Source organism: Elephantulus edwardii, unplaced genomic scaffold (assembly GCF_000299155.1).
Source record: "Elephantulus edwardii isolate Elephantulus edwardi_28Jun2011 unplaced genomic scaffold, EleEdw1.0 scaffold00047, whole genome shotgun sequence".
In the NCBI taxonomy this organism is placed as follows: Eukaryota; Metazoa; Chordata; class Mammalia; order Macroscelidea; family Macroscelididae; genus Elephantulus; species Elephantulus edwardii.
The window spans coordinates 8,349,422-8,377,022 of NW_006399797.1; the positions used below are offsets into that span (position 1 = coordinate 8,349,422).

Here is a 27,601-nt window from a genome sequence, read left to right on the forward strand (position 1 = left end):
ATATTCATGATTGACGAAATGCCAATGGAATTTAAAAAATTTTCAGTGCTCTTAGAAATGTCCTCACGTTCCTTGATAAGTGGGGGGCCACAGAAGAGAGTTTGTTTAAACAACTAACTCACGTGGTTTGAGCCACAACAACGTAGTTTCGGTCTCTCGGAACACTACGATACCAACTGCCTGCAGGTGGCGAAGCACACCTGAAGCCTGAGCCTGGGCCCTGGCGCAGACGCCAGCAGGCACTCGGGGACTGCAGGCAGGGCGATAGGCCGGATACCCCATCCCGGCATGCACCACAGGTCCCGGCGACCACGCCCCCGCGGGAGCCTCCGAGCCCTCCCTCGGCGCCCGCCCGGAAGTGCCTCTCGAGCGGAGCATGCTGGGAGTTGTAGGCGTCCGGCTCCGGCCCGCGAGCTGCCGTGTGTACTCTGCATGAGGCTCTGACTCTGGCCCGCGCGGCGCCGACTCCGGATCGTGCTTTGCGCTGACTCAGCGGCGTTGGCGGCGTTGGCTGGCCCTGCCACTCTTTCCTTTACTGGGGCACCCACTCAACGCTCTACGAGACCAGCACCAGCGACGCGGAGAGGCGAGAGGCGCGCGGCTCCGGCCAGCCAGCTCCGTCGCTGGCGTTAGCGCTGCGGTGGTGGCGGAGGAGGACGGCGACAAGGACCAGGACCACCCTGCACGTTCCCTGCGTGCGGCGCTGCTCTGCCTCGCTAGCTGGCCTTCGGGAGTGCAGGCGGAGAGACGGGATGGAGTGATAGTGAAGGTGACTAGGGGCTCGGGGACAGGGGAATCCAACCCGGCGATTTTGGGGAGAGGCTGCGTGGAAGTTGGCGGAGCGGAAGGGCTCATGGGAGCTCCGCCACCAGTCTCATCAGGGAGGGACACGGGCTGCTCCATGGCTGCGCGCCCCGGGGCTGGGTGGCAGAGTGGGTGTGGGTAGGAGCTGCGGCCGAAGCTGCTGAACCCATTTCTGGTGCGTGGCCGCCCGTTGCCGGGTGTTTCATCACCCGAATTGCCACGAGGCTTCCTTTGGGGGAGGGATGCGAGGAGAAAGGTGGGCAAGGTACTGTTCCATTCGGAACAGTTGTAGCGGGTCCCATCAGTTACTTGAGCTTCTTGGACCTTAAACTTCATTAGCCACCCCCCAACCCCCGCCCAGGACCAAAAAGAGGGAAAGTGTTATTTTTGTGTAGTAGTCTTATCTGCATGGACACTCCATTTATTTTAATTTCCGATCGAGTTTGCAGTAGATAAGTGTGTTGTTCCTCCGTAACAGAAAAACGACTTTCTGAAAGTACTAATTAGTTGTTAGTGGGGCAACTTACATTGTATTAAAACGACTTGTCAGCGTGGTGTTAGAAGGCCGGAAAGGTTTCGTTATTCTTCTCTGAACTAGAGTAGAGGTGAAGGAATTTTTTCAGAATTTTTTTTTTTTTGGTAAGAAGCTGCGTTGCAGTCAGTCCCCAATGGCATGCTGTTTGAATCCATCAGCTGTTCCACGGGAGAGATATGGGCAGTCTCTCTTCTTACTGCTGCCTCTGAAAACCTGTTGGAGGGTTAGCTGTGGGTCGGTTGCGACTGGACGGACGACTTGCAACAACCGCAAGGGGAACGTTGGAACTTTTACGTTTTCAGTATGTTGCTTCGCTAGATACGTCAGTTGAAGGGTTGACTGCATTGTAACAGTTTATGTTGCACCCTCAAGTGTTAAAATAACCTTAATGCACAACCTTTTGATGGGAATGTTGTCATCCACCTTCTTTCTCAAATTATAACTTTGAAGTTTGCAGACATGTAGGTGTTTTGCCTTGTGCCACTGTAAGTTGATTATCTGGGTCAATACCTTCTCCGTGGGTGAGCCTTACAGAACTGACAACTGTAACAAGTTTGTTTCTTCAGTTTTATTGGCGGTGGCTTTTGTTAGAGCTACTTGACTGTTTGCTGTGATATGATTAAAAGGGATTTAACGAAGTTTAAGCAGTTTCCCCTCAAGTCGTTCCTAGAACTCTGAGATCCATAGAAACTCTGAAATTGTGCAATTTTCTGGGGAAAGGATCTCTACGTTTTACTGTTTTTTTCCCCTCATCAGTTCAAAATGCTGATTCACTACATTTTAATGATAAACCCAGAATCCTCAGTAATCCCCTCCCCCTCCCTTTTTGCCTAGATATGGATTATAATCTCTTGAGGGCCTACTGTGTGTTAGGCATGCTTTACATACTTTACAGCTGTGTGAGATCAGTGGTCTTTTCTGTTTCCTAGAAAGGGCTCTCAGATTTTGTAAATTGTCTGTGTGCCCCCATCCCCGCCCCCTAGTTTAAAATGACAAGATCAGGATATAAATGTATGCCTTTACAAATCCAAACCAATGCTCTATTATATAATGAATATGTAATGGAGAACTTTGAAGACAGTCTTTGTCCTTATAGGTTGGTGAGGGAGAACAAACAGTAAACACTGAAAGCATAGCAGAACTTAGGAGGATATAATCCTGTCTGTGAGGGATGAACAGTGGGGCCCAGAAAAATGATCTTTGAGAGTTGACTTTTTAGCTGAGTTTTGAAGGACAGGCCAGGGACTAACTAATAAGAAGAGCAGTGTGTGCAAAGATAAAAGGTAAAATACTCCTGGGTTAAGACTAGTGATTGAGTATTGCTTGCCTGGCTGAGTTATGGTGCAAAATGAAGAGAGGTGTTTCTTAGTCTTGAGGATAATGGGGAACTACATGCCGTTGCTGTAGTCTGTAGAATATAATAAGAGAAGGAGCTGACTTGCTTGGAAACAAATTTAGGATTTGTTTCAAGCAAGTCCAAGGAGAGTCGGAAAATATACTGTAGTATGGGGATCAGATAATCCTGGCCTCTCTATTCTTAAAAGTCTTAGCCCACCCATCCATCCATTAGCCCCTGGGTCTCGTGAGGCTTCAGTCTGATCTCTTTTGTTACAGTTACTTAAAAAGAGAAAACTAAATCCTATTCTTTTAATGAAAATTTTTAAAACTTGGTGTTTGTAACTCACAGGTATATAAGAGAATGTGGGTTTTAAAGATTGCTGGATATTTGCTCAGATAAACATATATATAATTTAAAAAGTAGGTTGCCTTTTAGAGCTTATGTGTGTCTTTGAGCTATAAGGCCTTATATTGTGAAATACTGAAGTTTAGGAGTTCTTTTTTTAATGATTTCTGTGTGTCTAGGTAATTGATTCCACCTCAGTGGTGTTTCTCATGCTGAGAGCTTTGTTACTGGTCTTTGAGTTAAACAGCAGAATCACCTGATGTAGACAGATTTCAAGCAGACAAAACAGAAATGAGGACTTGGTGATCTACTTCCAAAAACTAGCTAAGGAAAACATGGAGCACAACAAATACTGCCCTGTATGTGCTAGAAGATGAGTTGCCCTGAGTCGGGAGGCACTAGTGACTCTAGCATGCCAGCAATTGTACATAGACTCGCAGGAAGTCAGAGCCAGCTCTACAGCTGCTAACAGTAACAAAGATAACTGGCTACCATGTTGGTTATTGGAATTCTTATCACTTCGTTTTGTTCATGTTTAGCATTTTTGCAGACTGAAAAATAATTTTTTAAATATACCTTTAAGTAAAGGTAGTTAGTATTACTTGTCCATCTTTACTGTTAAAAATCATTCTCTGAAATGTGCTTGTGCAATTTCCTGATGAGAGTAGAGTTCTCTACAAGGAGATTTTTTGGAACCCAGCCCGTTCCAAAGCTGACAGCCAATTTTTCACTCTTCTTCCTTCATTTGCCTTCTTGTACTATTTGGTTCTTATTGCCAGCGAATCAGTTCTCACTCCTATAGAGTAGAACTGCCCCTTAGGGTTTCTCAGGCTGAGGTCTGCTGACTTGGTGGGTAAAGGGTGGTTCTACCACTCAAAGGGCATTCAAACCCACCAGTTGATCTCAGTGAGAAAGATGGACATTCTATTCCTGGGTGATTTACAGCCTCTGAAAATCTGCTGGCGAGTCAGCTATGAGTCATTCTGACTTTAAGGCAATGAGTGAGCTTTTTAACCTAAACCTTAGTAGGCTAACATACCTTTCTCCCATGGTCTGGCTAATGATTCTAACTGCCTGTCTTTTGCTTAGCAGCCATGTAAATACATTTATAACTGAACCACTAGAACTCCCTGTGGCAAATTGGCAGGGGAGTTCTAGTGGCTTAGTGGTAAGGAATGTGGTGCCAGCCCAAAGACTTGCAGTTCAAATCTACCAGCTGCTTAGAGGGAGAAAGAGGGACAGTCTCCTCTTGTGTGATTTACTGCCTCAATAAACCCACTGAAGGATCAGCTATGGTTTGGTTCTGACTGAATGGTACATAACAACAATTCTTCCAAGACTTAGTTTCTCTTAAAATTTTGTTTGTTTAATTGTAATTCTTAAAGTTTAAAAAGTAGTTATGTATATATGTAAAAAACTGTATATATGTAAACTTCTTTGCATTCTGGAGTTTTTTAAAATATGTATTTTCTTTCAACTTGGCTTTTTTCCCCCCTTGTTTGCAGATATGTGTGGATTTTTTGGTGGGATCAGCGGGCATACCTATTATAATCAGAAAAGTCCAAGTATAGCAGCAGGGATGGATGAACAGGCTCTTTTAGGGCTAAATCCAAATGCTGACTCAGACTTCAGACAAAGGGTAAGTTTAGACTGTTTAATCAGTTTTCAAAAACATGTTAGAACAGATTTGTATTAGAAAACTTATTTAAAAGGTACATCTGATGATAAAGGTCTAGTACTAGGTAGAAATGAGTAGAGACATACCAGTTTGAAGTATTTGGATATCCTCTTTATATAGAAGCAGTAGCGCTTTGATTTATTTTCTGCTTAATTGTCTGAAAAGGAGTCACTTAAAAATTAATTTATGTCAGTGCAGGACTTTATGTCATATCAATCATTATTTCTAATTATTGAAAATGAAAATTCAGAGGATTGTTTAAGAGCGTTTCAATAGTATCACATGTGTGTATTTCTTTTTCCTATTGCTTAGCCTAATCTAAAAGTTTTTAATACCTATGTTGCTGCTATTTAACATCTTTGTTATTTAGTTCAAGCAAGTATATAAATAACAAGTTATGATATGCCATATATCATGGCACTGTTAGGAGGTAGGTATTGGATAAATGGAAACCACTAAAAATACTTCTTGAGTATAATCATGACTTGCTGAATGATTAAAAGAAGAGTCTTAATAAGCTTGTAATTAATGTTTTAAAGATGTGTTGGCGTCTTGAAGTACTGTGTAAGTGAAAGAGCCATTTCCTTCTCTTTCTTCTTTCTGCATAGCAAAGGTTTTTTTAAATGGGTTTTTAAAATCTCACTATCATACTCTGTTCTGCTTTTAAGCAGAAAAAAGTAGATTTTTTAAAATCTCAATTTGGTTTTGATATAGAACCATGTGCATGACTTTGCTGTTAAATAACTTGTTCTCTACATGCAGGAAGATTGCAAGAATTGAGATTTGAATATCTACTGACCAGTTTTTTCAACTCACTTTGCCTTTCAGACTACATGAAAGCCTCTGTTTTTTTGTTAATAGATAGTTTCTTTTCTGTGAATTTAACTATCCTTAGCCTTTAAACATAAAATCTTAGGTCATAGAGTCGAAGGATCAAGGAACTGTAGCTTTATGCTAGCTTGGCATTGCATGCTTAAAATTATTTAAGCTTTTGATATAGTTAGATACCTTTCCCTGTTATTTTGATGTATTTTTATGAAATCTGTGAAACTCCAGCAGCTGGCATATTTTTTAAAAAATGTACCATGAAGTTATGCTTTTGATCTGTGAAAAATGGGTTCTGTAATCACAGTCATGTGCTAAGCCAATTCAGGGTTAATTTGATGACCATTTAACCAACATGAATAACAGAATCAATTTGGATGAATAAGATGGAATTTTAGGAAAAGTGAATTTTTTAGTCTTGATGTTGGAGTTAGGAGTGTAAACTTTTACCAGTTTTATGGATAGATTAATGACTGTCTGCCAACTATTCTTGGTTGTGTCTTTTGTAGATGTACCATAAAAAGTAGTAGAAGTGACTGTTGCCACGTAGAAGTAGTAAAAGATAGGGGATAGCAGAATTACTGAAAAAAGCTGTGACTGGTTCACCATTGATTCCAAAGCATAGTAACTCTATAGGGCAGAGTGGTACTCCCCATAGCATTTCCAAGGATTTGTGGCCCAGTGACAAGAAGCTGTGTAGCAATCCCGAAGGTACAATGTTCAAATCCACCAGCTGCTCTTTGGCTTGGCAGTGCAATTCCAATACCACTGGGCTGCTTGTGCTCCCTTTCTACACCATTTCTTACACTTGCATATTCCTTATAGTATCATTCACTCACTGTCATTGAGTTAGTTCCAACTCTTGTTGGGTTTCCAAGGTTGTAATGGAATTGCAATGGAAGGAACCTGCCCATCTTTCTCTGAGAATCTTCTTATGGACTCCTGGAAAGACAAAGCCTTTGGGCAAGCAGTAGAACTCTGAACTACATCGCTAGTGTCCCTATAGAAGGGGGTACTTGACAGGAGCACTTATATGTTCCCTCTCAGTCATAGTAACCTAGTGAAGTCTACAGGCACTTGCGTATTATCTCATTTGTTATAAGAGAACAAGTTGTATAAGTGAAGGAATTTACTTTCTTTTTTATTTAACATTTCTCCTAGGGGTAATCTCTATAGTATGTGTATTAGAAAACTTTAATGTCTTATTTAATGCTTCCAGAATATCTTGCTTAGCAGGACTTTGAAATAGATTATTCAATTTTTTTTTTCTCCTTTTGCCTTCTTACAGGCTCTGGCCTATTTTGAACAGTTAAAAATTTCCCCAGATGCCTGGCAGGTGTGTGCAGAAGCCTTGGCCCAGAGAACATACAGGTAATTAAAAAGTAATTTATATGACTTTTGTGAATTAGCTAGAACTTTAATTGTATTTGAAAACTACTTTCACAGACATTTTTTCAAGAGTTTTTTTTTTGGGGGGGGAAACATTAATTATATCAACTAGTGTACAAATGGGAAGAATAAGAAACAATATATTAGACATTTGAGAGTTGACTTTTTAGTAAAATCATCCTTTATATTATATAGCTGATAGAAGATCCCAGCTTGGATACATTGTAGTAGAAATTTTGTTACTCTTGTTGGCACTGGTTATTTTAAATGCTAATATAGGAGACAATCACAAATGATGTGTCTTAAGTTTCATTTAAACTTAATATAAGCATTTGTTACTAATTTTGTGATATTGGACCAAAGTCTTTGCATATATGACCATTGTTTCTCTTTTAATCACACTGTTAGTTCAACTTTTACAGTAATTTTGCAGTTTACATTTCTCAAAGAGAATAAAGAACACTGAGTGTGAATTTTTAACTAAAAAAATTCACCATCTCTTTTCCAAGCATTGGTTATCTGACCCAGACTGTCTGTTATGTTTCTTTTTTTCCCTGTAATGTAACTTTTTTCTTTGAACTTTTTTCATTTTATTTATCTTAGTTTTTACAGAAATAAGAATTATATATATATGTATGTGTGTATATATATATATATTTATATATCAATATAATATTATATTAATTATACCAGAGGAATGTCTGTCTGTGTTTCATTGCCTATGCAAAGGAATTTAATTGTGTTGGCTAACTCTGAGAAGAATGGGAATCCCAGAACACTTGATTGTGCTTATGCAAAACCCATACTTAGACCAGGAGGTAGTTGTCAGAACAAAGCAAGAAAACATTTCCTGGTTCAAGATCAGGGAAACTATGCCAGGGATGCATCTCATCTCCATAGCTTTTAAATCTATACACACAACAGATCATCCAGGAGGCTGGGCTCTATGAGGAGGAATATGACTTTAGGATTGGAGGAAGACTCATCAAAACCTACTGCAGACGGCAAACCTTGCTTGCTGAAATTGAGAAAGACCTGAGGCATTTGCCACAGAAGGTCAAGGACTGCAGCCTTTAATATGAATTGAAGCTCAACATCAGGAAAACAGATTCTCACTACTTGATGGCAACATGCTAGATGGTGAAGAGATTGAGATTGCTAACAGTTTTAGCTTGCTTGGCTCCACAGTCATCACTCTTGGTAATAGCAGCCAGAATATCAAAAGACAAATTGCATTGGGAAAGTTAGGGAGCTCTCTAGAGTACTGAAGAGCAATGATGTCAGTCTAGAGACTAAGGTGTGCTTGATCCAGGCCATGACCTTTGCTATGCATCAGAAAGCTGGACAATGACTAGGGCTGATAAAATAATTGATGCCTTTGAGCTTTGTTGCTAGAGAAGAGTATTGAATGAACTTCTAGGAGAACAAACGGGTTTTTCTTAGAGACGGTGAAACCAGGCTGCTCGTTGGAGGCAAGGATTCTGAAGTTCCCTCTGACATACTTTGGCATGCTGCAAGGAGTTCTTGGAGAGGGACATCATTTTTAGGGAGGGTGGAGGAACAGCGCAAGAGAGGAAGACCCTGGATGCATGGATTGACTCACTGACTAGGATAATGGGCTTGGGTATGTCGGAGACAATGAGGTTGACATAGGATAGAGCAGGATTCAGAGCTATTGTACATAGGGTCACTATGAGTCACAAGTGATCATAACAACAACAATAATAAAGTAACCTTACAAAAGAAATAAGACTAGTATAGAGACTCTTGGTTTAACAACTACTGGTGGTAAGCAAACACCTCACTTGGTGGGAGCACAAGTATATATATGTTAAGAGATAGCCTGCTGGCTGGAGCTCTTTGTGTTATCATTTATTAGTCACTGTTTTATCAGGAAATAAATGTTAAGTTGTAGTCAAATTTGGTTTCAGGACCATCTACTGTATATATGCCTTAGAGTAAATAGGAATTGACTTTTACTTAAAAGATCTCTGTAGTTTCTTGTGGAAAATCTTAACTCTTCTGAAATTAAATATTCAATATCATCAGGATAAAATTGAAAATTCCAAGGTAAAAAAAAAAACACAAAAGTCCTCATTGCCATGGGGTCACAATTGACTCAGCTGACCCTCTAGTGGGTTTTCAGAGGCTGTAAATTGCATGTGAGTAGACTGTCCATCTTTCTCTTGTAGAGTACCTGGAATCAAACAGGCTGGGAAACACCACCTTTAGCTTGGCATGCAACTCCCTATGGACTATACCACCAAAGCTCCCTAAACAGGAAAGATGCTACTTAGACCTAATTTAAAAGTTTTGGGGGAAAAAAGTTTGAAAGACTGAATTAAGCATTTCATTTTTTAACATGAAATTCTTTTGTTTGGTTAGTTCATGGATATAGATGAAGAAAAGTGTTTATATAGGCCATTTAGATAGAGCACATAGGAATAATTGTCCTGTGTCTTATCCTGACTCATACTCGTTTTCGTACGTGAGCAGAGTGCTGGTAGCTCTTGGGTCTTTGCCAGAGTTTCTAGCTAGCTCCCTACAACTAGAGAAATAATTGAAGTGAGTAACTGATGGCAGTTGATTTTTTTTTTCTTTTCTGTAAATGATTACTATGGCTAGTGTATTTATAATTTGATTTCCTAAATGAACTTTAAGAGTGGACTGCCATCCTTGCTTTCCCTGCTTTCTTTGGTTTGGCAGCAGTTGGAACTAAGCAGTGTTGAATTCTGATTGGGACGTGGACGCTTATCCTTGATTAAACTCTGTTTCTTGCTGTCATTTTTATGCCTATCCTTTCTACTCTAAAATATTGGAAATCTTGTTTGCAAAACATAATCTTTAAGGTGCATTGCTGATGATTTTCTTGCCAGCTTTAATAACAGTATTATACTATTTAGAGTTCTCGGGTAAATCCAGGCCAAGCGTCTATTTTGTAAACACTTAGCAGTGTTTTCATGTTGACTTGTTCTAGTTCTAGCTCGTCTAACTTCCTTTTCTCTTTTTCAGTGATGATCACATTAAGTTTTTCTGCTTTCAAGTACTGGAACATCAAGTTAAATACAAGTAAGGCTTTCCTCATTATTTTGACATTGAAATCTGTTCAGTGAGCTTTAATTTCTCCCTTTTTGGGGAAACCCAAAGGGAGCTTATAAATAGAGAAATTGTAAATGGTAAACTGTTTTTATATGTGTTTATCTTCAAGTGCTTCAAACATAGCTTTAATATTAAGTACAATTAAAGATGGAGTAACTCCAGGTCTTTTTTCCTACGAGATCGCTGAGTGTCCACATGAGCACTTGTGCCTTAATCAAGCATAATACTGCCTTTCTGCTTGGAGGATCCCTGGTTTACTTACTGATTTATTCTGTGAGTCACAGGCTTCAAACAACACAGATATATGTCAGTCTGAAATTTGTTTAGTTATCATTGGTTTGAGCATGAACTACATTCAAAATTAAGACCTTTCTTAAAATATTTTTTCTTTGAAGCAGCAATGAATAAATAAGGTATTACTAGTTTATCTAAGGAAACTAATTGAACACTGTATTTTCATTATCATGCACAAGAGGCTATTTTCAAATCATCCAAAACTAAATATAATTATTCTTACTTTTTTTTCTCTGTTTTAAACAGATATTCAGAACTAAGTACTGTTCAACAGCAGCTAATTAGGGAGACGCTTATATCTTGGCTACAAGCTCAGGTAAAATGAGTTTATTTGAGGCCCTCCAGTGGTCACATTTAAACTTAAGTTTCTAAAACAGTTTACAACCTTTCCTCTAAAATCTGATCTCTCTCTGGCATATGATCTTACAGTTTTTTTAAAGGACTGTTTTCATGATCATTAATAGGTGAAAACTTTTCAGTAATTTGAAATTACACTAGTAACTGAAAATGTCATATATTCCATAACATGTTGTGGATTTTGGTTTTAAAATGAAAACTTTTCTACTGTCTCACAGTAATGACTTAAGTAACAGTAATGAGTTAATTCTTCATAAAGGACTCTTTAGAAAAGTGATTATTGTTTTGTGCTGTAAATTTGGAACCGACTCATAGCTGACCTTCATTACAGGCTGTAAATCACACAAGAGGAGATTTTCCCTCCTTTTCCTGCCAAGTTGCTGGTGGATTAAGCCCTGTACCTTTGCGTTTGCAGCATAGATCCTTACAGCTGGACTACCAGAACTCAGAGCATGTTTTTATTGGCTAATTTTAGTTAATTTATAAAGCAGCTTTGCGGTTAGAAAGAATTCTTTTTTTTTTTTTAAAAAAAACAACAACAACCAAGTAGAAGAAAAACAGTTGAAAAATTGCTTTCATCTTAAAAAAATGATAAAAAGCTATTAAAATCTCTATGTGAAAACAATTATAAGAAAGAGATCAAAAACCTAAATATTAAAACTATAAAGTTCCTAGAAGATATTAAAAGGTTTAAACTCAGATTCATGCTGTCAAGTCGGAGCCAGCTTATAGATGATCCTTCAGGGGGTTTTCAGAGGGTATATATCACACCGGAGAGGACTGCTCTTTGAAGGGCTAGTTGATTGTAAGTGGAACTGCTCTAGAGGTGCAGTCTTTGGGTTAGCAGTGCAGCTTTCTAAGAACTACGCATATACTTAGGGACCCAAGGTTTTGCATAGTTTATCAAGCAAAACGAAGAATCAATGTATGATAGAAGGCAAGTTTAGTGACTAGTTATTATTGTTGTTAGGTGCCGTCAAGTTGAGTACAACCCAGAGGGACCCTATAAGCAACAGATGGAACCCTGTCCTGTCCTGTGCCATCTTCATACTTCCTGACACACTAGAGCCCATTGCTGCAGTCTGCCTGGTTGATGGTTTTAGTGACTAGAACCTGAAAATTAAGTACTTAATGTTCATTTAAAACTTTACTAAAACAACAGAACCTATAAGATAGATGGAGGGGTGGGGATAAATCTTAGGCAATGACTTATCTGGTAAAAATGTGTTGTTACTAGGTGCTGTTGAGTTGACTACAACTTGGAGTGACCCTATAAACAACAGACTACTTTCCCAAAATATTTAGTAAATTTAAACAGCTCAACAGGGAGCTCTGGCTTAACGGTAAAGAGTTGTACTGCCAACTCAAAGTCATGTGGTTTGAATCCACCAGCCGTTTGATGAGAAAAAGATGGGCAATCTCCTTCCCTGTGATTTGCTGCTATGGACAGTTTCTGGAAGGTCAACTGGAACTTCTAAGTGGCACATAACAGTAAAAAGCAACGTGACAACAAAAGACAAGCAATCCAATTTTTAAAAGAACATGAATAGGCATTTTACCAAAGAGAACTTTCAATCAACCAAAAATATATGAAAAGATGACAATTATTAGCCATTAAACCATAACAAATCCATGGTAATCAAGAGGATTTCAATTTATAGTAACTCTGCATCTAGTTTCTGAGGCTGTAAATTTTTATAGGAGTACAATGCCCATCTTGTCTTAAATATAGGAAAAAAATAAGTATGCAAGATGTAGTGAAAATTTATATATACTGTGACAAATTATTTGGGAACAACAATAACTGAAAAAATAGGTAGAGTTGCATCGGTAGATACGTATGCATATATATGCATTGGAAGACTCGTGAGAAAATGTATACACATGTATAGATATGAGGAGAAGTGTGGCATCAGGATTGGAGGAAGAATCATCAACAATCTGCATTATGCAGATGACACAACCATGCTTGCTAAAACTGAGGAGGACCTGAAGCATTTGCTGTGAAAGGTCAGGGACTGCAGTCTTCAGTATGGTTTGAGGCTCAATATCAAAAACACAAAGATTCTCACCACTGGGCCGATTGGCAGCATTATAATGGATGGTGAAGAGATTGAGATTGTTCACAGTTTTGATTTGCTTGGCTCCATAGTCAACACTCTTGGCACCAGCAGCCAGGAAATGAAAAGACGTATTGCGATGGGAAAGTCTGCAGTTAGAGACCTCTTTAAAGTACTGAAGTGCAGCAATGTCAGTCTGGAGACTAAGGTGCGCCTGATACAGGCCATGGTCTTTGCAATCACTTGCTATGCATCAGAGAATTGGACAATGACTAGGGATGATAGAAGGAGAGTTGATGCCTTTGAGCTTTGGTGCTGGAGAAGAGTATCGAATATACCATGGACTGCTAAAAGAACAAACAAGTTTGTCCTGGAGAGGGTGAAGCCAGGCTGCTCCTTGGAGGCAAGGATTCTGAAGCTTCGTCTGACATACTCTGGACATATTGCAAGGAGGGACCAGTCCTTGGAGAGGGACGTCATGCTTGGGAGGGTGGAGGGACAGCACAGGAGAGGAAGACCCTCGATGAGATGGATTGATTAAGTAACTGGGATAATGGGCGTAGGTGTGTCAGATTGGTGAGATTGGTACAGGATAGGGTAGAGTTTAGGGCTGTTGTACATAGAGTCGCTGTGAGTTTCAGACAACTCGATGGCACATAACAACAACATATATGTTATATATAATATATATTGTATATATCACATGCATGCAAGATTCTGCTAAAAATGATCCAAAAAGGATTGGAACAGCACATTAGCAGAGAATTGCCAGATGTTCAGGCTGGGCTTAGAAGAGGCCATGGTACTAGGGATATTGTAGCTAATGTCAGATGGGTCTTGGCTGAAAGCAGAGAGTACCAGAGGAATGTCTACCTGTGTTTCATATGCAAAAGCTTTTGACTATGTGGATCACAACAAACTGTGGCTGACTCTGAGAAGAATAGGAATCCAGAATATTTGAATTTGCTTATGTGAAACCTATACTTGTACCAGGAGGCAATTGTCAGAACAGAGCAAAGAAACAGTGCATGATTCAAAATTGGGAAAGGGTATACACCAGGGATGTATCCTATCTCCATACCTTTTCAGTCTATATGCAGAACAGATTATGTGGGAGGCGGGGCTCTATGAGGAGAAATGTGGCATCAGGATTGGAGGAAGATGAAATCAACAACCTGTGTTATGCAGATGACACAACCTTGCAGCAACTGAGGAGGATCTGAAGTGTTTGCTACCAGAAGGTCAAGGATTATAATCTTCAATATGAATTGAAACTAAACATCTAGAAAACAGATTCTCACCATGAGGCTGATTGACAGCATTATGGGTAGATGGTGAAAAGATTGAGATTGTTAATAATAGCTTTCGTTTTCTTGGCTCCACAATGAATAGTCTTAGTACCAGCGGCCAGAAAATCAAAAGGCTAAATGTCTGCTGTCAGGGACATCTCCCAAATACTGAAGAGTAACAATGTCAGTGTAGGTACTAAGGTTTGCCTGATCTAGGCCATAGTCTTCACAGTTGCTTGCTATATATCAGAGCTGGACGATGACTAGGGATCATAGAATTGTTGCCTTTGAGCTGTGTTGCTGGAGAAGAGTGTTGAATATACCATGGACTGCCAGAACAAATAGGTTCATCCTGGAGAGGGTGTAACCGGGCTGCTCCTTGGAGGCAAGGATGCTGAGGCTTCATCTGGCATACATTGGACATGTTGCAAGGAAGTACCAGTCCTTGGAGAAGGACATCATGCTTGGGAGGGTGAAGAGACAGAGGAAAACCCTTGATGAGATGGATTGATGCAGTGACTGGAGAATAAGGGTAGGTTTGTCAGAGACAATAATAGAGACAGCGCAGGATAGAGCAGGTTTAAGGGCTATTGTACATAAAGTCACTATGAGTTGCAAGCAAATTGACAGCACATAGTAACAACAAGAACATATGCTTCATACGTATTCTTATACATTTTAAACCACATAAGAAACATTCTCAGACTGACTTTCTAGACGTTATCAAACCTTTTCAGTTAGAAGGGTTGGAACTGTAATCTCAAGGAACAGTTTGGTCAGTCAGAATAGCACAGTTCAACATAATACTTTACGTTTGGTGAGTAGTATATTAGGTCTAAAAATACTTGTAAGTGGCCTTCTGATATGCAACTATTAATGTGTACTTATATGATACAAAATAGAATGAAGGAATCAAAGAAGAAACTAATTGTGGAATAACCCATATAAACCATACCATTGTCTAGCCTGAGACCAGAATCTGGTGGTGTTGCCTATCTGTTTCCTATTCTGATCAGGGACACAATAAATAAATCCTAGGTAGAATGGAAGAATTGGAGAACAAAACTCAAATTTCCTGACAAGAACATATCTATTGGACTGATAAAAGACCAGAAAGATACTTGAGACTCCTATACACTATTAGATCTAAAGACACTCCTTTCATCAAATAAGAAATTGGTTTATAAAAGAGTATCATCCATTAAAGAACCAGACACTGTATCATCTCTGAATACTATCCTCCCTTCAATAATCTAATATATAAGACTTACCAACAAATATGAGATGATAGAAGGCAGAGAATCTAGGGTCAGGAAAGAATAATGGAAGTGACAAAATATTGTTGACACATTGTAAACGTCATGAAACAGTTTGTATAAAAATCGTTAAATGGAAACCTAATTTGCCATGTTAATGTTAAATACTGTTTTTAAAAAATAGGTGAAAATATACAAATTCTGAATACATAAAAAAATTATGTATTTTTTTTTTAAGTTAAAGAGTGCAAAATAACCATCATGTACCTTTTACTTGTGTCACTTTGATTATTCTCTGCCTAGTCAGTCACTTCATTATGTTTTTATAATTCTCAGGCATATTTGATGCAAAGTTTATCTACACTGTGATGAACTTTGGTAGGTTTAATTTATTAAGGGTAGATAGGACAACAGTCTGCTTCAGTGTTTTCAATTTACACTTAATGTCATGAACTACTTTTCTGTTTTTCAGATGCTGAATCCCCACGCAGAGAAGACCTTTATACGAAATAAGGCTGCCCAAGTCTTTGCCTTGCTTTTTGTAACCGAATATCTAACTAAATGGCCCAAGTTTTTTTTTGACCTTCTCTCAGTAGTGAACCTAAACCCAAGGGGAGTAGATCTATACCTTCGAATCCTCATGGCTATTGATTCAGAGTTGGTGGATCGAGATGTGGTGCATACGTCAGAGGCAAGTAGCTTCTTGAATTTGTTAGTAATGTAGATTTTGTATGGGATGGTGGATACATAATAAAAGAAGTAGGAAGATTAACTTTTTTGGAGACAAATATTCTTCATAATTATAAATTTATTCAGTTTTTTTACTTGTATTTTACAAAGGAGCTTAACTTATTTAAGTATAGGATGAAATGATAGTATTAGATATTTTAACTAAGCAAATATTTTCTCCAAAATTTACCAATGAATTTGAAAAAAAGAGTCTGTATTTATGGTTACTGTATAAGCCTTGAGGGAAGAAAACTAATGTTTATGAATTATCAGTGATAGATTCTTCTGATTTCTTAATTACATAGCTCATCTTTTTTCTAGATTTTCTTTTAATTATTAAAAGAATGAAAAATCAGAAATGTGTTTAATCATTTCAGATCATTGTATGTCTAAAACATAACTTTAGAGAATACTGTTTTTGAGATGTTGCCATTCTTAAACTTTTAAGTCTCACATTTCTAGAATATCTTGCGTCACATTCCTAACATTTCTACACAATGTATGTTTATAGTTTTGTTTAGTAATAAATCAAGTCTGGTCCTGAGGAATGGAACGGAAAGAGGAAATACAAAGAATCACAGGATATGATTTTAGAGTTGATAAATAGGAAATAGTGGCAAGCAGTGGGTCTGGAAGTGTTGTTCTGTTTAGTGCTGTTGAGTCCACTCCATCTTGTGGTAATCCTAAGTACAACAGAGAAAACCTTGCCTGATTCTGGGCCAGTCTTGCCGTCTCCAGCTTGAATCCATTGCTGCTTGCAGCCAGTTGATATCTAGACTGCTGCTTGCTTGTGTATTGATTGTGATCCAAGTAAAATGAAATCCTGGACAACAATCTTTTCTTCCTTTACCCTGATGTTTATATTGGTCCATTAGTAAGAATTTTTCTTTTCTTTACATTGAAGTGTAATCCATACTGAAAACTATAAGTCTTTGAGCTTCATCGATAAATATTTCAAGTTGTATTCATTTTTTGCAAGGAACGAAGTGTGGGAACAAGGAAAGTACTTTGCACCATTTCAGTGGCAGATATTTTCTCTATTTGGTATATTTTCTTTGCTTTCAGGAGGCTCGTAGGAATACTCTAATAAAAGATACCATGAGGGAACAGTGCATTCCAAACCTGGTGGAATCATGGTACCAAATCTTGCAGAATTATCAGTATACTAATTCAGAAGTGACATGTCAGTGCCTTGAAGTAGTTGGGGCTTATGTCTCTTGGATAGACTTGTCCCTTATAGCGAATGATAGGTAAGTATACCTCAGTTTAAAATACGAATCCATAAAATTCAACTACTATGTAAGATTTTGAAAATGTTGTAACAGTTTTCTTATAAACCCTATTACCAGGTTTATAAATATGCTGCTAGGTCATATGTCAATAGAAGTTCTACGAGAAGAAGCATGTGACTGTTTGTTTGAAATTGTAAATAAAGGAATGGATCCTGTTGATAAAATGAAGCTAGTAGAATCGTTATGTCAAGTATTACAGGCTGCTGGGTTTTTCAGCATTGACCAGGTCAGTAAATGTGTGTATAAAGTTTTGATAATTTTTGCCATGAATTAGGATGCCAAATAGAACTTTTTCTTTTTTTAATGTTCAAAAACTTTTTTGAAACAACAACAAAACCTTCCCTTGAGGTAATATTTTGAAAAAGCTTTATATCCAGAAATTCATAGTGCTAACTATGTCATTTACCTTGGACCATAGATTATAATCAGTTCTTAAATGTTAAGGTCTGGGGTGCAGTCTAAAATCGTGTGTTTCTAATTCCCATCTCATACTACTGGCCCATTCACTGCACTTTTGATAGTATAACCATGCCATTTATATGCCTGATTTTTTACTATGATTAAACTCTGTAATTGTGAATATTACATATTTATTATACTTTGAATTCTAACTCATTTGAGCTGGTAAACCCAGTAGAAGACTCTGAGTGTGGTAAAGTTCAGTGATGTAAAAACACATTTGAGGATTTCTTAAGTTCTGATGTGACCAAAGGTTACAAAATTACTAAGAAGTGTTTGTGCTGCTAGAAAAGAAGGAAAACAATCTTAAGCTTGATTCCTAACTTAACACTAGTATTACCTTAGGTAGATAATATCAGTTTTGTCTTCTTTCAGAAGAGTTGAGTGTCATATCATGATCAGGAAGGACTCTTAGTAGATTGTTACACATGTTGTACTACATTGTGGATATTAATATTGTATTAACTTTATTAGAATGTATTACGTTTGTACAGATTTCCTGAAACTACAGATCACTTGCTTTAAAAAGGTTTTGTATGACTGGTAATATGTTAATTGCTCTGTCACAAAGTTGCTGTAACTCAAGGTACTCTTATATGCAGTTAATGGAACAAAGCGCTTCCTGGTCCCTTACCATATCACAGTTGTTGCTGTATTTGAGCCCATTGTCATCACTATGTCAGTCTCTTAAAGTCATCCTTTTTGTCTTCTATCTAATGTGTTGTCCTTAATCCAGGGATTGAGCTCTCCTATAGCATGTTTCAAGTATATGAATTGAAGTCTCCCATCCCCACTTCTGAGTAGTATTTTGGCGATACTAAATCCAAGACAGATTTGTTTGTTCTTTGGCAGTTTATGGTATATTCTGATTTCTTCACTAATACCAAGGTTCAAAGATAGCATTCTTCATGAATTTCACTTACTTTTGTTTGGCTTTCTTATGCCTCTGAGGTGATTGAAAATATGACTTAGGTACACCTTAATCCTCAGGGTGACAGATAGCTTTGCTTTTGGAACACTTTAAAGAGGTCTTTTGCGGCATATTTGCTTAATGCAATATGATCTTTGATTTGTTTATAGGACAATTGTCATTAAAAATAGCTAATTTTTAAGAGTACCTAGGGAACTCAAACTTACTTGCCAGTCAGTTTGGATTCATAGCAACCTCTATTGGGTTTCTGAAACTATAAAATGGGAAGTGGCTTCTCGTCTTTCTCACACAGAGTAGCTATTGAAATCAAGCTTCCCAAAACAAGCAGCTTTTTGATTAGCATCTTAGCACTACCTGCCACCCCATCAGAGCTTCCTAAAAAATCCTAGTGAAAAAAATTTTAACAGAAACTCAAATTCTAAAAATTCTTCTGTCAAAATGATGGAATTGTTAAAGAGCTCTTATCACCTTAAAAGTAAATCCTATAATTGGCATTTGCTTCATATTGATGTTTAGATTTTTTTTTTCCTCTCTCATTTAATGGGTAGCTTTAAATTGATGTTTGTTTTGTTTATAGGAAGAAGATGTTGACTTCCTAGCCAGATTTTCTAAGTTGGTAAATGGAATGGGGCAGTCATTGATAGTTAGCTGGACTAAATTAATTAAGAATGGGGATATTAAGAATGCTCAGGATGCACTCCAAGCTGTTGAGACCAAAGTGGCTCTGATGTTGCAGCTCTTAATTCATGAAGATGATGACATCTCCTCTAACATCATTGGATTTTGTTATGATTACCTTCATATTTTGAAACAGGTTAGTGCTTATTTTGATCCATTTGTCCCTTAAGTAATATAAAGGGGTCATACTGAATTGGGAAGATACCCATAAAAGAGAGATCATTTCTTAGCCAGAAAATAAGAAAGGGTAGTTTCTAAAATTCACTTGAGTAACAAACTTAAGAATTAATTGTCTGCCAAGGTTATGTTTTCTATATTGGACCTTTATTTCATCTAATTTATGGACAGCTCATACAGGCCTTTTAATGCAGGCCTTCCTAACCAGTTTTGCCATGACTGATGAAGGGATATAGGAAACAGACCTGAATTTTTAGTTTGATTCATTCTGCAAGATAACTGGAGTAGAGAAAATGGCAAGGTCAGTGCCCTGGAATGGGAAACCCTTAAAATGTACAATTAGCCCTTGTAGGAGCCTGATACACACACACACACACACACACACACACACACACGGCATCGTTGTGTGAGGGCAGTTCTTTAAAAAAAAATATCTACTGTTTTATTTACAAAGCTCATATGCATTGTTTTTTACACGAGATCTTTCCCATTTCCATCACTCCTACCTCCCTCCACCCATCCAACTATGTGACCCTGTGATTATTCCCTGCCTACCCACCTCCCCTAGCCCATCCTTAGTCTTGTGCTTCCACTCTTCCCCATCCCCATCCTCATTCTACAATATTTATCCTTATGGGACTGAGTTCACTTAGCATAATGCTCTCCAGTCCTTCCCAAGTTAGGTAGTAATTTACAAAATCATTGCTCCTGCATACTGTCAATAAGAGAAATGTACGTCAGAACCACAAAGAGTCACCATCTCGGTCCGGTAGCAGTGGCAAAGTTTAACAAAACAGTAAGTAATAAATGTTGTAGAAGATATGGAGAGATAGGAGATATTATACACTGTTGATGAGGTTGTAAACTGGTACAACCCCTCAGGAAGGTAGGCAGACATTTCTTCAAAAGGCTGAACATAGAAATTTCATATGACCCAGCTATTCTACTGCTTGGAATATATCCCAAGAAAATGAGAACTGAGGCAGAAACGGAGAGTTGTACACCAATATTCATAGCAGTGTCATTTACCATTGCAAAAACATGGCAACAGCCCAACTGTCCAACCACAAAGGAATGCATTTGAGAAATTTTGGTACATTCACATGATGGAAAGAAAGCCCTTCTTTTAACTAAGGCAAATTTGCCTTCACTTTGAAGTGATCTAAGCAGTCCCTGCTCTTGGTAATTTCTTAATCATGGTTGCTTTGCTTATTGCATGTGCAGTCTTTAAATCACTTAAGTTTCCTTTGTAAGCCTTTTCTTGTGCTTAAGATACCAAACCCCTTGCTATTAAATGTGATTTATAACAACCCTGATTTCCAAGGCTATAAATATTTATAGAAGTAGACAGTAGTATCTTTCTCTTGCAAAGCCATGGTGGGTTTGAGCTACCAGCTGCTTTTGATTTTTAGTCAGGTGCACAACTGCTGTATCATAAATACTTTTTTTTTTCCTTGCACTAAAGTAATATGAAATATTCTAACTCAACCTGCACATTCTTATTAATCTGTATTTACTAACCTAGGGACTGCCTGTACAGTAAAAGCTTGATTGAACACAATTATAATTTCTTGTAACAGCCTTTTAAAGAATTAATAACTTTATATTATGACATATGAGAGCACTATTCTTTTATGTGTTTAGGGTTAATTGAACAACATCGAGTTTAGACATTTTTAGAGGCAATGAAGATAATCCATGGAGGTATCACTTGATTTTTGCAAGATTACTTTCAACGATTTTGTATTTATTAATGACTTCCATTAGTATCTCTTTTTTGCTAATTAAAAAAAAATGGAGATTTTTTTTTATTTACTGAAAAAAGGTGAACTAGGGTTCAGTATTAATTTTGTAGTAAAGCATTAAAGATGGATGCAGTGTGCACACCTAAAAGTGAGAACAGCATCACCAGACTCCTTCCTCAGAAACTATACTCGGAATCAAGCTTAGAACTGTATCTGTAAACACTATGTAGCACTGTTAAATTGGGTTCTGTATGCTATTTGTTGTGACTGGGTAGGTTAACTTTTGGCTTTGGGAATGCTAAAAGAATTTTTTCACATAAATTTATGGTAATTGCTTTTTTGCTTTGCCAGATTGACTTATGAAAAGATACATGGAAATGTTCTACTTACAGTACAAACCTATACTGAACATTACTAGACCACCCTATGGCTCAAACTAGTATCATTTTCTTAAAAGCTGAGATCATAAATGTTTATTTATTAAAGAGACAGGGAGGCAGTGTGCACTCCTACCTACAAGAATGGATCACCACGCTACTCATTCTAGAGCTGCACTCACATTAAACTCTGATAGCCTTTGAACTGTATCTGTGAACGCTATGTTAATATCATATTAGTTATATGTTAGTGTTATGCTGAAATGGAAACTCATTGCCATCCAACTGGCTCCAACTTATAGTGTGCTCCCATCCAGTTTCTGAGGCTTTAATTGAAGAGGGAGGAGACTGCCTGTCATTCTCTCGTGGAGCTGCAGGTGGGCTCAAACCACCTGAGATGCTCAGCTTTGAATCAGCCCTGCAGCTTGCTATACAGACCAGGGTCACCAGAATTCCCTGGTTTTATATTTAATGTGCTTTTTTGGGCTAAAAATCTTAATATTCATCTGTATATCATTGTCTGCTTACTCAAGTTATTTATGACTTAAAATTGTAAGATCTTACTGTAAATACATTTTAACTATAGTCAAATGTTGCCTTACTGCCTTCTGGAAGAATTATGACCTTGTGTTAAAAGATCTTAAATGATTATAAAAATATTATGATAAGCACATATACCACTAGGAGATCTAATAAATAAATTATTGCTGCTCTTTTAACAGCTTGCAGTGCTCTCGGATCAGCAGAAAGCTAATGTAGAGGTAAATTGACTTACTTGCTTTATGTAAACAGATCATAACTTTTCTAGAATCTGCCTTGAAATAGATTTTCATTTTAAATTAAATTATAGGAGATAGATTGACAAAGGTGTTCTTATTTTTAGGCAATCATGTTGGCCGTCATGAAAAAATTGACTTACGATGAGGAATACAATTTTGAAAATGAGGTAACAATTTTTCACTGAAGGGAAATCCATTTCAGTTGCTCTGTTTATGTTCATATCCTTTTAAAACAAAACATTTGAAAACTTAGTGTTGTTTATACTGACCTCAACCTTAGGAACAATTAATGGAATCTTATTAGTCTTTCATTTTCAAATTTTTCCATATCCGTTCTTTAAAAAGGGCTTTAAAAAGTTCTTTAAAAATTTTATATTGTCACATTGAGTAAAAGTATTGATACAATGTATATGTAAAATTGTATCTTATTTTGCATTTAGTTAGAGTGGTGAATTGAGGCCCAGTGGTCTTCAGACCATAAATCTCTGAGGGAGATTGGGAACGAGGCACTAAATCTCTTATCCAGGGTTGCAGGAAACTGCCCTCGGGGTGCTTTATAGTGACTCATGGAACATACAGTTTAACTGTGTGATAAAGTAATTCCTCATCTCAGACAATCTCAGCTTGGACTTTTAAAGGGTAATGAAAATAACCAACACTCTATAAAATTATCCCACACCAGGCTTGTTATATACAGTGACTATATGCATGTAGTAGTATAGCTATATTTTATAATGGACGTGGGAGACATAGAGTAAATAAGATGGAAAATGCTCACAGCGCCCAACATGAACATATTCTGGTGCTTCACTGTTCTGCCTTTCAATGTATAGGACTATATTCACAGATAATGTTTTTGAGGAGGCATAGCAAAAGCATAATAATAGCTGCCTTATGTTTATATTAAAAAATACTAAAATGATAAAAAAGAGATGGTTTTTAACTTGTAAGTACAGAAGACTACAAGATGAAAATTTTACATGTATTTTAAGATGTAATTTTATATTTTGAAAATATATTGTAGGGTGAAGATGAAGCCATGTTTGTAGAATATAGAAAGCAACTGAAGTTATTGTTGGATAGGCTTGCTCAAGTCTCACCAGAGTTACTACTGGCTTCTGTTCGCAGAGTATTTAGTTCTACACTGCAGTAAGTTGTTGTTTTGTTCTTAACATATCCTTCCTTATTGCTTTGTTACCTGTGGTGTTTTAAAATAAGTGGTTCATGTGATCTGCTAAGCACATGAGTAGATCACACACGCTTGAACCTCCTCTCCACACATTCCATGTATCTTTGTAAGCAGTTTGCTTCTCTTGTCTCCTTGATTTCTCTTGATCCTTGGGGAAAATGTTTCTTGGGACATAGACAGTAAAATGGGTAGTATCAATTATTTTTGCTTTCGTGATAGAAATTATGACATTTCAGTAGTTAAAAAGATTCTCGTTGATTTCTTATCCTGTGTATCAGGAGTTGCATTAAAAAAGTTTATGTTCATATCTTAGTGGCATATTATTACCCTTGCAGGAATTGGCAGACTACACGGTTTATGGAAGTTGAAGTCGTAATAAGATTGCTGTATATGTTGGCAGAAGCTCTTCCACTATCTCATGGTGCCCACTTCTCAGGTGATGTTTCCAAAGCTAGTGCTTTGCAGGATATGATGCGAACTGTAAGTATACTGAAGATAATTTTTAGAACTTAGCATCTATTAATATTGGGGCATTTAATAAATAAGAATTATTTCTTAATTTTTTTCTTGTTCCAGTTGGTAACATCAGGAGTTAGTTCCTATCAGCACACATCTGTGACATTGGAGTTCTTTGAAACTGTTGTTAGATATGAAAAGTTTTTCACTGTTGAACCTCAGCACATTCCATGTGTACTCGTAAGTATATAGTCTGTATTTTACTATAGGAATTTTGTTGTTTTGGGGTTTTTTGTTTGTTTGGTTTTTTTAAAATTTTCTGTGAATCAGTATCTAATCAGCAGGTAGTATTTTTTCAAAAACTTTATGTCTTTTGTGAATTTTCCATATCCCAAAGCTCTCAAAAAGAGTTTTTTGGCATATTGAAACTGAACTTTCCTTTTTGTCATAAAAAATTGTATATTTTCTGTTTAATCAGTTATTTAAAATACTTAAAATTAGCCTACCTAGACCTCTTTTTATGTAATGTAAGATTACTTACGAATATGGATTTATTAATTTTAGAAGAATATTCTTTAAAAGACACAGCAATTATTTGTCTGTTTGCTGTACTGAACAACTTGGAGTTGCTGTGATGCTGAACACTATCCCATGTTGTTGTTGACTGCCATTGAGTCGAGTGCAACTCATAGCAACTCTATGAACAAAAGACCTAATGCCTTTCCATAACTCCAAGTTTATAGAGTTTCTGGAGGCATGTGGTTTAGGAAGTGGATGTTTCCAAACCTGTTTTACAACTGGGAACTCCACCAAACACTGTCCACATTGGGAAGCCATTCTGGTATTTGATACCGCAGTGGTACAAGGTTCATCATCACAGCAACCCAGGTTACTTCACACTACACATTGACAAAAAGTGATGTACAAAGTGGAAGAGTGTTCCTCCAGATAGAACAGCACTAGTTTCACTTAGCGGTGGTTAAGTGTCATCAAGTCAAATATGACTGTGAGAGTCAGTTTTGCACAAAAGACCTAAACTCTGTTCTATGATTAACATCTTTTCTGTACATTTAGAGAGTTTGTAGAGTTTCCAGAGGCATTTAGTTTAGGAAGTGGATGCCACTCCTGCTTCCCAGCATAAATCAGTCTGGAAGCTCATCCAAACATTGTACATAGTGGGTAGCCGTTACAGTATTTGACAAGACTACCTGGAAGAGTCTGCAGCATCACAGCAACATCAAGTTGTTCAGGTCAGCAAATAGACAAAAGATTGTTTTGTCCCTGGGGAATTTCATTTGAAAATTAATAAATTTGGCCTGAGGGCCACAGGCCAGAGGGCTCTCCAGGTTTTAAGCCACCGCCTTTGAGCAGACTCCCACCCTATGCAAAGACTCAAGGACAACCCACTCTTGGGGGTAAAAGAGCAGTAATACATATCAAAGATGACCACAAAAAAACATGACCCCAAAACTTCTCTTTACTTGCCCATCAGGACCACCATCCACAAGCAGCAAAAAGCCAAATTCCCAGAGTGGAGTCTTCTAGAGCCCTGCCAGCAGTCCCCTCCCCTCCCCCTGCAGGGTTTTTAAGCCAACACTTTTGAGCAGACTTTAAGGACACTTGCTTTTGTGGGGAAAAGAGCAGTAATAGACATCAAAGATGACCCAAATAAAACCACAACCCCAAAAACTTCCCTTTACTTACCCCACTGTACCATAGTCGTGTCAAGTAACCATAAAGGTTACTCATTATGTACAGTCGTTGGATGAGCTTCCAGATTAGATTCATATTGGGAAGCAGGAGTGGCCTCCACTTCCTAAACTAGGTGCCTCTGGAAACTCTACAAACTCTCTTATAAAGGTACAGAAATTATGTTAATCATAGAACGGAGTTCAGGTCTTTTGTACAAAGCTTACTCGAGTCATATTTGACTCGACAACACTTATCCACCGCTAAATGAGTCTAGTGCTGTTATATCTGAAGGAACATTCCTCCACTTTGCACATCACTCTTTGTCAGAGTGTTAAATGAGGTAACCTGGATTTGCTGTGATGCTGAACCTTGTTCCATGGGGATATCAAAATACCAGAATGGTTTCCCATTGTGGACAGTGTTTGGTGAAGCTCCCAGTTGTAAAACAGGTTTGGAAGCAGGAGTGGCATCCACTTCCTAAACCACATGCCTCTGGAAACTATGAACTTGGAGAAACAGTGATAGCTACGGAAAACATTAGGTCATAGAGACGGTATGAATCGACCTCGACGCAATGGCAATCAACAACAACATATATACCTAGTCCTTGCTTTCTAGAAATGCCAAAGTAAAATTTTATGACTGTAAATGATACAAGTATGGGAATAAAATCAGAACTAGTAAAAATATCTCTTTGTGTAGATGGCTTTCTTGGACCACAGAGGTCTGCGGCATTCTAATGCAAAAGTACGGAGCAGAACAGCCTACTTGTTTTCTAGATTTGTCAAATCTCTCAAGTAAGTACCCATAATAGTTACTGTGTTTGGTTATTTTTATTTAGATCATTAAATAGATAAATTATCTTCCTAAAGCTTGTGATAAATTTGGCTTTCTTTTCTAAGAGGGTTTTTTTTTTTAAAAAAAAAAAGCAAATGATACCTTTTTAAAATACTATATAACTGAATTTTCTGCTCATTACTTATTCATCACTGACAAATGGTTTGTTCATCCTTTTTGGTGTAACATCTGTCATCAGTGACATTAATTTCTAAATAAGCTACCAGTTGTATTATTGTATGTAGATCCGTATATGAACCTTCTTGAAATAAAAAATGAATACATACTTGAAAATACATTTTAAATCTAATCTATTTTGTATCTTTTACTAATACCAAGTTTTCTTATGAAGCTGCTTGCTAATGATTTTCCTTTTTGTCTTTATTCAGTAAACAAATGAATCCTTTCATTGAAGATATTTTAAATAGAATACAAGACTTACTAGAACTTTCTCCACCTGTAAGTATTCTTTATTTTAGTATTAATTCTTTTTGAGAGCTTTTCCCCATCAGCCTCACTGTTAATTTAATGCTCTTTTGAGCCATTTTTTTCCACAAAAAAAAAAAAAATAATTTTTTTTCGTCGATAAGGGTTGTTTCTTTTTACTGATATATGTGTTAAAATATAGCAAAGAAAACTTAGTAATAGAAGATGAAATGATGACAAATAAATTTGGTAGCGTGAGGTATTTACTCTTTGTATTAAATCTACTAATGATAGGTAGTAATTGATAAAGAAGGAAAAAATTGAGTTTTCTCTAGTTACTATTATCTCGTTAGCAATTTTCATTGTCTATGACTAGTAGACTGAATTTTTTCTGTGTAATCACAGGCATAGGGTAAAAATTTTCAATATTTCTTGATCTGAATTCATTGTTTTTGAGAGTATGTTGTAGTAGAAAAATTTAAGACACTTTCTAAGTACATTTTGAATTATACATGCTTTTGTGTAAACTGACAAACTTTAATAAAAGTTATTACGATCTTTCAC

The 27,601-nt window shown here is 37.3% G+C and overlaps 1 protein-coding gene across 1 annotated transcript in view; it reads left to right on the top strand.

Moving 5' to 3' along the window:
- The first annotated feature begins 573 nt into the window (after positions 1-573).
- Positions 574-27,601, top strand: part of XPOT (exportin, tRNA) — a 56,940-nt gene continuing 29,912 nt past the window's right edge. The window contains exons 1-16 of the mRNA XM_006886052.1: positions 574-769; positions 4,529-4,662; positions 6,815-6,897; positions 9,928-9,984; positions 10,555-10,624; positions 15,743-15,961; positions 17,065-17,249; positions 17,349-17,517; positions 19,259-19,495; positions 22,381-22,419; positions 22,542-22,604; positions 23,462-23,586; positions 23,962-24,106; positions 24,203-24,322; positions 26,477-26,571; positions 27,001-27,070. Coding sequence (XP_006886114.1) covers positions 4,531-4,662; positions 6,815-6,897; positions 9,928-9,984; positions 10,555-10,624; positions 15,743-15,961; positions 17,065-17,249; positions 17,349-17,517; positions 19,259-19,495; positions 22,381-22,419; positions 22,542-22,604; positions 23,462-23,586; positions 23,962-24,106; positions 24,203-24,322; positions 26,477-26,571; positions 27,001-27,070 — 1,809 coding nt within the window. The 5' untranslated portion in view covers positions 574-769; positions 4,529-4,530. The remainder of the gene's footprint in view (positions 770-4,528; positions 4,663-6,814; positions 6,898-9,927; positions 9,985-10,554; positions 10,625-15,742; positions 15,962-17,064; positions 17,250-17,348; positions 17,518-19,258; positions 19,496-22,380; positions 22,420-22,541; positions 22,605-23,461; positions 23,587-23,961; positions 24,107-24,202; positions 24,323-26,476; positions 26,572-27,000; positions 27,071-27,601) is intronic.